Source organism: Manis javanica, chromosome 2, assembly GCF_040802235.1.
Source record: "Manis javanica isolate MJ-LG chromosome 2, MJ_LKY, whole genome shotgun sequence".
Classification (NCBI taxonomy): Eukaryota; Metazoa; Chordata; class Mammalia; order Pholidota; family Manidae; genus Manis; species Manis javanica.
In genome coordinates, this window is record NC_133157.1 from 103,122,672 (window position 1) to 103,137,104 (window position 14,433).

General features: G+C 36.7%; 1 protein-coding gene across 3 annotated transcripts in view; it reads right to left on the reverse strand.

Moving 5' to 3' along the window:
• MTPAP (mitochondrial poly(A) polymerase) overlaps positions 1-14,433 on the reverse strand; it is a 58,078-nt gene that overhangs the window by 25,555 nt on the left and 18,090 nt on the right. For 2 of the 3 annotated variants that reach the window (XM_037027057.1, XM_017652265.3), the window contains 2 exons: positions 11,874-12,098; positions 194-405 (listed from right to left, as the gene is read on the reverse strand). In XM_037027057.1, the coding sequence (XP_036882952.1) occupies positions 194-405; positions 11,874-12,098 (437 nt within the window). The remainder of the gene's footprint in view (positions 1-193; positions 406-11,873; positions 12,099-14,433) is intronic. The other variant, XM_073229014.1, reaches the window with a different exon arrangement.

Below are 14,433 nucleotides of genomic sequence, written 5' to 3' on the forward strand. Positions count from 1 at the left end.
CTTTGGCATTTGAGGAAAACATTCTACTTATTTTTTTAAAATATTTTTTAACTTTTAAAAATTAACATTGTAAAAAATTTTTTTAAATTATTATTAAAGTAATTCTAGGAGTCAAGCCACTTTTTCTGTACAAGAAAAACTGCTAATGCCTTATAATATTCATGTTTAAAATGATAAACTTAAGACATCATACCTATTGTTTGTAGTCAAATCACACTGAAATCCAGAGGCCTGGTGTGAGAACCTCACAAGAGGACACCGAGCATTTAGAATTTTCTGTATACCCACACAACCAGGGCCAAAGTGGTCAAGGCATTCTCCTAAAACAGACAGGATCTTCTGAGTTGCATTTCTTTCTGAAGGAACATTTTTCACTTGAAATTCCATCAGAAAATTTCCTGAGGCCTGAATAATAAAAACATTCATAAATAGGAGCTTTTTATAAAAATAAATTTCTTAAATAAACTTCTAAAATGATGTCTAAATCATTTCTCTTGTCCCATAAAAAAAAAAAAAAAAAGCCAGACATTTTCATGCAATCACAGACAAAAGCAGATTTCAGAAATCTTCAGGGGTCTTTTGTTTCTCTAGGATATAAACCGCTACCTTGAAAAATCACTGGTTTTTTAATAATGAACATACATATATCAATCGTAAAGCATTACATGTAGAGCCACTGACTATAAACTGAGTGAACATATACACTTCCCCCTTCCTAGTTAGCCATTACATTCTAATAGACACTATAAACCCACAGTAATTAGAATAGGGGAGTACATGTCTAAGAACAGCAAACCAATGGAAGAAAATTGGATGGTATAAACAGACTTAATTATATATAGGAATTTAATATTTAATAACATGAACTCAGCAAATTCATGGGGGAAAATCACTATTCAATGAATGAGTCATGTGATCATTAGAAAAATAAACTGGATCCTTACTCTAATCCTAAAACTATAAAGTACATTCAACCTGGATCAAAGATTTTAAATGTAAAAAGTTTTATCAGTGAAGTACCAGAATACAATAGATGAAGGTTTTTACAGTCTTAAGAGTAAAGATTTTCTAAGCAAGATACAAAATTCCAGAAGGCACAATAGAAGAAATATGACTCCATAAAAATTAAAACCATCTTGAGGAAAAGCATATATTCACTACTAAATAAAAGACAAAGTAAGGCAATAATACATATGTCACACAAAGGGCAAATGCCCCTAATTTATGAAGGATTTGCACAAATGAAAGGAAGGAAACCCCACCCAATTCTAAAAACTGAAGAAATTAATAAAACAGCAATAAAATGTTTCATTTATCTGCCTGTCAAAGACAAAATGGCTGACAGAATAAGCACTGGTGGGTATAGGGGAACATGTATATAGTGTCACTGGGAGTATAAAGTGGGACAAACTTTGTGGATAAGTTTAAAACTACTGAGACTTTAAAGGTATAACACTGACTAGCTACTAAAATTCTAGAGAATTATCCTAAAGGAGTATTTGCATAACTGAGCTTATTTACAAAGCTGTTTCATTCACTGCAGTATTATTTGTGTGGTACACACCTTTGGAAAGCTCTGTCTAGCTTAGTAAGGGCCCCTATCCTCAGCCTTTCTCAGAACTCACTTATACTGTGAGGATCCAGGCGCCAATACCACTGGTGATGGTGGAGAGCCACACCGTTACTCCCAACTGAGCGTCTTAGGGTGGGGCTGGATCGGGGTTGTTAGACTGCGGGAGTGTGCCACTTACTCATACAGAGCTCTCCACTGGGAGCTGGAACTGAGGCTCAGAGGCAGCTGTTAGGCTGAAATGTGTAACTCAGAAGCTTGGGGACAGGCACATTCCACATCGCAAGGACAAAAATGTAAAGGAAATCGATGCAGGTGGGAAGAAGGGAGTAAGAGGACAAAGATAAAGCAAATATTCAGAGAGAAAACAGAACAGTTCACGGGTCCTTGACAGCTCACACTTCCTCATTCTAGTCCTTTCCTAAGACTTGCCCACATTTATGACTCTGGGTTCTATGATGCTTCCTCCACTTTTTTATTTTAAGCTAGTTGGGTTGCATTCTGTCATGTGCAACCAAAGAATACTAACCAATGTAGTTGACAATAGAAGGGATAGGGGCAATTATCACCTAACTGTAACAAGGACTGGTTAAATAAATGATGGCACATTTATTCAACAGACTATTCTGCAGCTATTGCAGAGAGGATTATAACAGACTGAATTGCCAGGACACTATTAACTGGGAAAAAAATCAAGTTATAATCTGTACAGGTTAAGTTATAACCTATAAAGGTTTTTTTGGAAAAAATACAGAATAAAATACATTAAACTATTCACTGTACTTATCTCTGGAGGTAGTAGGACCATCAGAGAGACTTACATTACCCATTTTTGTTACTTCATAATCAGAAAAAAACACGTTTAAAAATATTTTTTTATACAAACAATCCCCACAAATAAACACATTGTATTTTCTCTACTGATGTCTGTCATCTAGACAGATTTGTATTTACTAGTTAACTGTTCAACTGATGAGAGTACAAACATGAATTTCCTGGACAACATTAAAACTTCAAAAATCTAACTTTGCCCATTTGTTAAACATCTTTATAACTTTTGGCTTCCTAGTTCATTCCAATTTAATTTAAACACACACCAATTTATATGAGAAGGGTGAATGCAAACAAGGGCAACCAATGAATAAAGCATGGAGTTCCTTAATAGAGAAATAGGATAACCAAGCTGAATTCCATCTTACCCAAGAAGCAAGAGATTGAGAACCACATCAGAGGATTAGATAAATGCAATCTGCAGAGAACTAAAACACTATAGGTATGGAAGATGCAGGCCATGAAAAACACATCTATTCTGAGCAAAAGTCCCTCTCAAAAATACTCTTTGCTATCAAACAAAACGCAGAAAAATTCTTCAGACAGCTAAATCAATAAAAATTTTATTAATTTTGCTATTCCTATAGTACTTAGTTTCAGATAGATTTTTAAACTATTACTGCACATTCCTCCTAATCACTCTAGTATTATACCAATATCTAATACAGACAAAACATGAGTTAAGCATGTTGCACCCACAGTAATAATTTTGATAAAATAGGGCTTAGCGACCAATTTTTACTTCTATTACACAAATCATCTAAGATACAGACCCTTATTATAAAAAGGAAAATCAGAAGAAAGAGCACTCAGATGTCAGCTTAGGATTTTGCGCTAAAATGATATTGTTACAAGTTATGTGACACATTTCACATGTAAGCATCCTTCACACATTACAAAACTTATGAAAATTTACGATTTTGGTTTATAAATAACTTCCATTTATTTATTAGCAAATCATCTGTTTAGTGCCTGTGGTACACAGGCTATGCCAAACAGCACTGTAAGGCACAAAAAATTCTGACACACTCTTGCTAACTCCCCTCAACCTGGGATGATGAATAAGCATGCAGAATTATAAACCAAGGTAGAAACCAGAGACATACACAGAGTACTAGGAGGTAGAGGAAGGAGCATTGAGACTGCATAAAGTAGTCAAAGAAACAGTTTTATGATTTAGATGAATTTAAAAAGACGCTTCATTTTTCATTGTTTCATTTTTATTGTTTCTATAAGCAAAACTATTATATAATTTTAAACATGCACACATTTCAATGACATGTTTCTAACACTTCACATGCTAAGCCTGTATAAAAAATAATTGCAGATAGTTTAGTGAAAGTAGAACATCGTTACATTAAAATATCTATTCTAAATAACTCTATATTTTCTAAACATCTATGACCCAACTAAGTTTCCAACTCCTCCTGATATCGAAGAGAAAAAACATTGTGTTTCCTACTTGCATAGTATTAAAATAACTCCTCCCGGGGGCTCTGACTGCAGCCTGGCGACCGGGGAGGCAGAAACTGTACGCTTCACTTTAAACTGGTTAATAGTGGCATGGAAGATCCATTTGATTAAAGATGGCAGCATGAGAGGTGAGACAGAGGCCTCCTGCTAAAACCACATATAATACGAAAATATAATTAATACAACTAATCCTGGAAGAGCAACAGGAAAGAAGGCTGTGCCAGACTGTATACAACTGGAAAAGAGAACAGACCTCATGGAAGAGGGCACCAGCACGGCCTCCCGTGACACCCAACATCACTCCAGGGGGACTGAGCAGCTCCAGAAAGTAGAGCTTCTGAGCACTAGAGGGCATCACATACAAATATGAAACATCAAAGGAACGTGGTTCAAACCCAAATCCCACAAACACCAGAAAAAGGGTCCAGTGAAACTGAACTCGTCAATCTTCCAGACAGAGATTTCAAAATAAAAATCAAAAACATGCTCATGGAGGTACAGAAAAATATTCAAGAACTCAGGGAAGAATTCCAGACACAGATTCAATCATTACAGAATACAGTATCAGAAATGAAACATACAATGGAGGGATTTAAAAGAAGATTTAATATAGTGGAGGAGACAGTAATGGAATAGAAATTAGAGAAGAGGAATACAAAGATGCTGAGGCATAGAGAGACCAAAAAAAGATCTCTAAGAATGAAAGAATATTAAGAGAACTGTGCAACCAATCCAAACAAAACAATATTCGCATTACACGGGTACCAGAAAAAAAGGGATAGTGTCTTTGAAGAGGTAATCACTGAAAACTTCCTCAATCTGCCAAGGGAGATAGTCTCTCAGGCCATGGAGGTACACAGATCTCCCAACACAAAGGACCCAAGGAAGACAACAAGACATATAATAATTAAAATGGCAAAGATCAAGGATAAGGACAGACTATTAAAAGCAGCCAGAAAGAGAAAAAAGATCACATACAAAGGAAAACCCATCAGGCTATCATCAGACTTCTCAGCAGAAACCTTACAGGCCAGAAGGCAGTGGCATGATATATTCAATGCAATGAAACAGAAGGGCCTTGAACCAAGAATACTTTACCCAGCAAGATTATCATTTAAATTTGAAGGAGGGATTAAACAATTTACAGATAAGCAAAAGCTGAGAGAATTTCCCTCCCACAAAACACCTCTACAGTGCATTTTGGAGGGACTGTTATAGATGGAAATATTCCTAAGGCTAAATAGCTGTCACCAGGGAAAATAAAACCACACAAAGTAGAACAATTAATTACTAAGCAGATGCAAAATCAAATCAACTACTCCCAAAATCAATCAAGGGATAAAAAAGAGTACAGAAGATGATACCTAAGATAAAAAGAATTGAGGAGGAAGAAAAAGGGAGAAAAAAAAAAAAGCTGTAGGTTGTGTTTGTAATAGCATACTAAGTGAGTTAAATTAGACTCTTAGATAGTAAGGGAATTACCCTTGAACCTTTGGCAACCATGAATCTAAAGCTTGCAATACCAGTAAGTACATACCTATCGATAATTATCATAAAGGTAAATAGTCTGAATACACCAATCAAAAGACAGTCACTGAATGGATTAAAAAACAAAACCTGTCTATATGCTGACTACAAGAGACTCACTTCAAACCCAAACACATACACAGACTGAAAGTAAAGGGATAGAAAAAGAGAAAAAGATATTTCATGCAACTACTAGGGAGAAAAAAGCAGGAGTTACAGTACTTATACCAGAGAAAACAGACCTGAAAACAAGGAAAGTCACAAGAGACAAAGGACATTACATACCAATAAAAGGGTCAGTCCAACAAGAGGATGTAACCATTATAAATATCTATGCACCCAACACAGGATCACCTACATGTGTGAAACAAATACTAACAGAATTAAGGGGGTAAATAGAATGCAATGCATTCATTTTAGGAGACTTCAACACTCCACTCACTCCAAAGGACAGATCACCCAGACAGAAAATAAGTAAGGTGACAGAGGCACTGAACAATGTATTACAAGAGATGGATCTAACGGACATCTACAGAACACTCCACCCAAAGGCAACAGGATATACATTCTTCTCAAGTGCACATGGAACATTTTCAATAATACATCATATACTAGTTCACAAAAATAACCTCAGTAAATTCAAAAACACTGAAATTGTACCAACTGGCTTCTCAGATCACAAAGGTATGAACCTAGAAATAAATTACACAAAGAAAACTAAAAAGCCCACAAACACACGGAAGCTTAACAACATGCTCCTAAATAATCAATGGATTAATAACCAAATAAAAACAGAGACCAGCAATATATGGAGACAAATGACAACAATAATTCAACACTACAAAATCTGTGGGAAGCAGTGAAGGCCATGCTTAGAGGAAAGTATACTGCAATACAGGCCTACCACAGGAAAGAAGAACAATCCCAAATGAACAGTCTAAACTCACAATTAACGAAACTAGAAGGGGAAGAACAAATGAGGCCCAAAGTCAGTACAAGAAGGAACATAATAAAGATTAGAGAAGAAATAAATAAAAGAAAGAAGAATAAAACAATAGAAAGAATCAATGATAGCAGGAGCTGGTTCTGAGAAAATAAACAAAATAAATAAACCCCTAGCCAGACTTATCAAGAAGAAAAGAGTCTACACACATAAACAGAATCAGAAATGAGAAAGGAAATCACGACAGATACCACAGAAATACAAAGAATTATTAAAGAATACTATGAAAACTTATATGCTAACAAACTGGATAACCTAGGAGAAATGGACAACTTTCTAGAAAAATACAACCTTCCAAGGCTGACCAAGGAAGAAACAGAGAATCTGAATAGACCAATTACCAGCAAGGAAATTGAACTGGTAATCAAAAAACTACCTAAGAACAAAACACCTGGACCAGATGGCTTCACCACTGAATTTTATCAGACATTTAGTGAATACCTAATACCCACCCTCCTAAAAGTTTTCTAAAAGGCAGAAGAGGATGGAATACTCCCAAACTCATTCCACGAGGCCAGCATCACTCTAATACCAAAACCACGTAAAGACACCACAAAAAAAGAAAACTACAGACCAATATCCCTAATGAACACAGATGCAAAAATACTCAACAAAATATTAGCAAACCAAATTAAAAAATACATCAAAAAGATCATCCATCATGATCAAGTAGGATTTATTCCAGGGATGCAGGGATGGTACAACATTAGAAAATCTATTAACATCATCCACCACATAAACAAAAAGAAGGACAAAAACCACATAATCATTTCCATAGATGTTGAAAAAGCATTTGACAAAATTCAACATCCATTCATAATAAAAACTCTCAACAAAATGGGTATAGAGGACAGGTACATCAACATAATAAAGGCCATATATGATAAACCCACAGCCAACATTATATCTAACAGCAAAAAGCTGAAAGCTTTTCCTTTAAGATCGGGAACAAGAAAAGAATAACCACTCTCCCCACTGTTATTCAACACAGTTCTGGAAGTCCTAGCCACAGCAATCAGACAGCACAAAGAAATAAAAGGCATCCATATTGGCAAGGAAGAAGTTAAACTATCCCCGTTTGCAGATGACATATTGTACATAAAAAAACCCTAAAGAATACACTCCAAAACTACTAGAACTAATATATGCATTCAGCAAAGTTACAGGATACAAAATTAATACACAGAAATCTGTTGCATTCTTACACACTAACAATGAACTAGCAGGAAGAGAAATTAGGAAAACAATTCCATTCACAATTCCATCAAAAAGAATAAAATACCTAGGAATAATCCTAACGAAGGAAGTGAAAGACCATACCTTGAAAACTACAAGACACTCATGAGACAAATTAAAGAAGATAACCAATAAATGGATATACATCCTGTGCTCATGCATAGGAATAATTAATATTGTCAAATTGGCCATCCTGCCTAAAGCAATGTACAAATTCAATGCAATCCCTATCAAAATATCAACAGTATTCTTCAACAAACTAGAGCAAGTAGTTCTAAAACTCATATGGAACCACAAAAGACCCCGAATGGCCAAAGCAATTCTGAGAAGGAAGAATAAAGCTGGGGGAATTACGCTCCCTGACTTCAAGCTCTACTACAAAGCCACAGTAATCAAGACAATTTGGTACTGGCACAAGAACAAACACATAGACCAATGGAACAGACTAGAAAGCCCAGATATAAACCCAATCATATATGGTCAATTAATATATGATAAAGGAACCATAGACATACAAAGAGGAAAAGACAGCATCTTCAACAATTGGTGTTGGCAAAACTGGACAGCTACATGCAAGAGAATGAAACTGGATTATTGTCTAACCCCATACACAAAAGTAAACTTGAAATGGATCAAAGACCTGAAGGAAAGTCATGAAACCATAAAACTCTTAGAAGAAAATATAGGCAAAAATCTCCTGAATATAAACATGAGCAACTTTTTCCTGAATGGATCTCTTTGGGCAAGGGAAACAAAAGCAAAACTGAACAAATGGGACTACATCAAACCAAAAATCTTCTGCACAGCAAAGGACACCATCAGCAGAACAAAAGGCATCCTACAGTACAGGAGAACATATTTGTAAATGACATATCTGACAGGGGGTTAACATCCAAAATATATATAGAACTCACACGCCTCAACAACCAAAAAACAAATAACCCAATTATAAAATGGGTGGTAGATAACAACACTTCTCCGAAGAAGAAATTCAGATAGCCAACAGGCACATGAAAAGATGCTCCACATTGCTAATCATCAGAGAAATGCAAATTAAAACCACAATGAGATATCATCTCACACCACTAGGATGGGCAGCATCAAAAAGACTAAGAACAACAAATGCCAGCAAGGATGAGGAGAAAGGGGAACCCTCCTCCACCTCTCATGGGAAGTGGAAAGCAATATGGAGGTTCATCAAAAATTAAAAATAGAAATACCTTTTGACATAGGAATTCCACTCCTAGGAATTTACCCAAAGAATACAAGTTCTCATATTCAAAAAGACATATGCACCCTTATGTTTATTGCAGCACTATCTACAATAGCCAAGATACGGAAGTAACCTAAGTGTACATCAGTAGATGAATGGATAAAAAAGATGTGGTACATATACACAATGGAATACTATTCAGCCATAAGAAAGAACAAACCCCACCATTTGCAACAACATGGATGAAGCTGGAGGGTATTACGGTCAGTGGAATAAGCCAGGCAGAGAAAGACAAGTACCAAATGATTTCCCTCATCTGTGAAGTATAACAACAAAGCAAAACTGAAGGAACAAAACAGCAGGAGACTCACAAACTCCAAGAAGGGACTAGTGGTTACCAAAGGGGAGGGGTGGGAGAGGGCAGGTGGAGACGGAGGGAGAAGGTGATTGAGGGGTATTATGATTAGTACACATGGTGTCAGGGGGACCATGGGGAAGACACTGTAGCACAGAGAAGACAAGTAGTGACTCTGCGGCATCTTACTCCACTGATAGACAATGACTGCAATGGGGTATGGTGGGGGACTTGACAATAGGGGTGACTGTAGTAACCAAATCGTTTTTCATGTGAAACCTCCATAAGAGTGTATATCAATAATATCTTAATTTAAAAAATTGTAAATAAAGTAATAATAATAAAAATAAAATAACTAATACTATTGTTTCTGATGGCAGCCATCATATGAGCACTTAGTATGTGCCAAACACTGTTCTAGATGTTTCATGTATATTAGCTCCATCAGTCCTCTATGAGATGGGAACTAGAGCACAAGCCCAACTTCCTAGCTAGGAAATTTGAGAAGGTAAGTAACATACTTGGCAGAGAAGGCAAGTCTTACTCTGGCTCACACAGGTAAGTAGAAAAATTACTACTCTGAATTTTGGCTCCAGACCTACGCTTTAACCATTACAATACATTATTATGCTCCTTGATTACTCAGTCAAGTCTCTTACTTAAAATAAAAATAGCCTGACACAGTTTGTGTCCCTACCAAGAATTTAACAAAATTTCAAGTACGTTAATCTTAGTAAGAATGATTCATTTCCCTTTGTTTGTGCTTTGTATTTCTTAGCCAGATTTAATTCAGCAAGTATATGAACATTTTAAGTATGCTAGACACTATATGGAGTAAGAAAAAGAACAGATATGGTTCCTGCCCTTCCCAAGTTTAGATATAATGGAAGACACATACAATGACTAAACATAACAGAGGAAGAATGTGGAAACAGAAATACAAGCAAGATACTACAAAAAAAGGAGCGATTAATTCTGACCAGTGTGGAGAGAAAGAAAATCAAGGATAGTTTCAAGAAGCTGGAATCAGAACTAAGCCTTCAAAGCTGCACAGGAGTGATGATCAGGGGATGATGGTAAAGAGACTCCTCACTGAAGAAACAGAACACTGTTTAGTCATTATCCATACTCTAAAAGTGCCCTATAATAATTAAGTGATGTGATTAGGAAACTGCATGTATGAAGATATATAATGAGAAACAAACACTAAAATTAATCAAGAGTCACATCATTTCAACACTATGCTGAAGAGAAAAAACATTCTAAGTTTGTAAAACGACCCAACCTGTGTTTTAAGACAACTTTAGCACACACTGAAGGTTGGAAATCAAGGCATGTATGTGACAAGAAATAAGAAGCAGAAAGCAGGATACTTGCAATAACCTAAGCAAGAGTTTACAAGGGACAGTGTAGCTATAGTTTTGAGGATGTAAATGAAGGGTAGATACAAAAGATAACTTAGAAACAGAACTAAAGAAGATAGTAAACATCAGAAGTGCTAAAATACCACTAGTTGACATATGAAACATATGTAAAAGGCTTTTGATAAAAACTTACAAAGCATTTTTGCAAAATGAGGGTAAGTTTTGTTTTCAAAGCGTTAACCTTGAAGTCTCAAGTAGAAATCCACAGAGATGACTGATAACTAGTTTGAAATACACAAGAAAACACTGTCATAAAAGCCAAACATTTTATGAACACACAGAAGCCTTTCTACACTAATAAAAGCATTCCTAATATTGTTTGGGAGGATGGAAGAGATACTGGTTAACTTTACTCTGTTGGAGAGCATGTTAACAAGAACCTAAGTGGAACATATAATTTCCAAACTATAAGAGAAAAGTGGAGAGAAAAGGGAAGGAATAAGGAAAGCATTAATCCAATAGAAGAAGGGAAAGAAAGAAAAGGAAAAGTATAGAAAATAGGAAATAGAAGATAAGTAGAAATGAACCAAAAATTATCAGTAGTAACAAATAAATATTTGAACTCAAAGACTCACAGATTGGAATTAAAGCACAAAATTCAGTGACTGGCTATTTATAAGAGATATACCCAAAATATAGCAATGTATAAAAGACTAAAAATGAAGATACAGAAGAAGGTATGTGAGGAAAATAACAAGTGGCTGGCTATCTTAACAAACAGAAAAGAATTTGAGGAAAAATCATTTACAGAGCTGAAGGACATAGCTTAATGATAAATGAACAACCCAGTAAGAAGACATAATAATCATACAATATGTAGCTAATACAGCCTTTGAATAAAATGAAAATCAAAAGAATTCTGAGAAATTAACAAAAGCAAAAATCATGAGATTTTTTAAGTATTTCAATAACCAGATCACACATTAAAAAATTAGTTGAACAGTACACACATGTCAAAATTCATCAAACTGTACACTAAGATATGTGGATTTTATTATATGTACCTCAATATAAAAAACTTAAAAACATTTTTCTAAAATGCTACGGAACGTTAGTTAAGATACAGATTACTTGAATAACACAATAACTGGCCTAAATGAAAAACTTCTGAACTCCTGATAAGAACAATCATTTTATCATATCTGTATAGAATACTGACAAAAAATGATCACAATTTAAGTCTATAAATACTTCGTTTTCTTTGATATCTTAACTTTAGTGATCTAAAGACATATAATTACCTTCTGAGTGTTGAATTTTCCTATTTCATCTAGATCCAAAAACATGTCCAAATCACATCCTAATTTTCCAAAACTGTTCACCGAAGAGCCAAAGGGTCTGACTGCACAGTCCGCAAAATATGCAGATGCTATGTCTTCAATAAAAGAACAGGTGAGATACCGGAGCTTAGTGTTCTCCTCTGTTAACTGGGATTCCTTCAAGAGAGTGTTTAGCTGATCATCTATCTAGCTGGCCAAAACAAAAACAACAAAATATAGAAAATGTACAAGTCATATAAAATAAATGTCATTTGACTTTTACAGATTCAATGCTTTGGAGACTCACTTTAAAAATACAGTTCTTTCCCTTTGGGCTTCAAAGTAGATTTTTAGACATACCCTTTAAAAAAACATGAGGAATGATGACACAAGCAAAATAAAAGGTAGCTACAATTAAAACTACTTTTCTCAAGAGGCATAGCCAAGATGGCGGGGTGAGTAGGACAGTGGGACTCTCCTCCCAAAAACACATATATTTCTGAAAATACAGCAAATACAACTATCCCTAAAAGAGAGACCAGAAGACACAGGACAAAAGCCAGACTCCATCCACACCTGCGAGAACCCAGCGCCTGGTGAAAGGGGTAAGATACAAGCTGCAGCCTGGTGGGACCTGAGGTCCCTCACCCCAGCTCCCGGCGGGAGGAGAGGAGTCGGAGCGGGGAGGGAGAGGAAGCCCAGGACTGCTGAACACCCAGCCCTAGCCATCAGCACCAGAGCACAGACACAGTGCATGCGTGGGGTGCTGGATACTAGGGAAACAGGACAGTAAGACCTGTGAGCAGGTCCCGAAGCCGGTGCCCTGGGACAAAGAAAAGCGAGTGCTTTTTGAAAACCTTAAAGGGACAGGGACCCCACTGCTGGACAGAAGCATCCCGGGTCACAGTCCAGCAGCTGGAAATTCCAGGGAACTCCGGGCACACTAACCCCCTGGGCAACAGCTCTGAGATCCCTCACGGAGGTAAACAGCCAAACAGCCCCCCATCCATTACCCCTCTGGGGCCGCCATAGCAGAGCAGCAGCCTGAGGCTGGCCACACACACAGCAAGGGAGCTTCCTCCAGACCAGCCAGGCAAGAAACAGAGACCCAGTCTACACGCAACTACCCAACACAAGCCACTAGGAGTCGCAGTTGTCCCAGTAAAGAAAGGCCAGGAGCAAGTGCAAAGTCTTGGCTCTCCCAGCTGACAGACGAGTAAATAGCTCACCATTGCACCTATCAACATGAAAAGGCAAAAAAATTTGATCCAGACAAGACTAACCCAGACAGCTTCAACATCTTCTACATCTTCCCCTGAGAAGGAACCTGGGGAGATAGATTTAACCAGTCTACCTGAAAAAAAATTCAAAACAAAAGTCATAACCATGCTGATGGACTTGCAGAGAAATATGCAAGAACTAAGGAGAGAGAATACAGAAATAAAACAATCTCTGGAAGGACTTCAAAACAGAATGGACAAGGTGCAAGAGACCATTAATGGACTAGAAAACAGAGAACAGGAACGCAGAGAGGCTGATGCAGAGAGAGATAAAAGGATCTCCAGGAATGAAAGAATTTTAAGAGAACTGTGTGAACAATTGAAATGGAACAATATCCGCATTACAGGGATACCAGAAGAAGAGAGAGAAAAAGGGATAGAAAGTGTCTTTGAAGAAATAATTGCTGTAAACTTCCCCAAACTAGAGGAGGAAATGGCCTCTCAGACCACATAAGTACACAGAACTCCCATGACAAGGGATCCAAAGAGGGCAACACCAAGATACATAATAATTAAAATGGCAAAGATCAAAGACAAAGACAAAGTATTAAAGGCAGCCAGAGAGAAAAAAAAGGTCACCTACAAAGGAAAACCCATCAGGCTATCATCAGACTTCTCAACAGAAACCCTACAGGCCAGAAGAGAATGGCATGATATACTTAATGCAATGAAACAGAAGGGCCTCGAACCAAGAATACTGTATCGAGCACGATTATCATTTAAATATGAAGAAGGGATTAAACAATTCCCAGACAAGCAAAAGTTGAGGGAATTTGCCTCCCACAAACCACCTCTACAGGGCATCTTACAGGGACGGCTCTAGATGGGAGCACTCCTAAAAAGGCCACAGAACAAAACACACAACATATAAAGAATGGAGGAGGAGGAATAAGAAGGGAGAGAAATAAAGAATCATCAGACCATGTTTATAATAGCTCAATAAGCGAGTTAAGTTAGACAATAAGATAGTAAAGAAGCTAACCTTGAACCTTTGGTAACCACAAACTTAAAGCCTGCAATGGCAATAAGTACATACCTTTCAATAATCACCCTAAATGTAAATGGACTGAATGCACCAATCAAAAGACACAGAGTAATAGAATGGATAAAAAAGCAAGACCCATCCATATGTTGCTTACAAGAGACTCACTTCAAACCCAAAGACATGCACAGACTTAAAGTCAAGGGATGGAAAAAGATATTTCATGCAAACAACAGAGAGAAAAAAGCAGGTGTTGCAATACTAAAATCAGACAAAATAG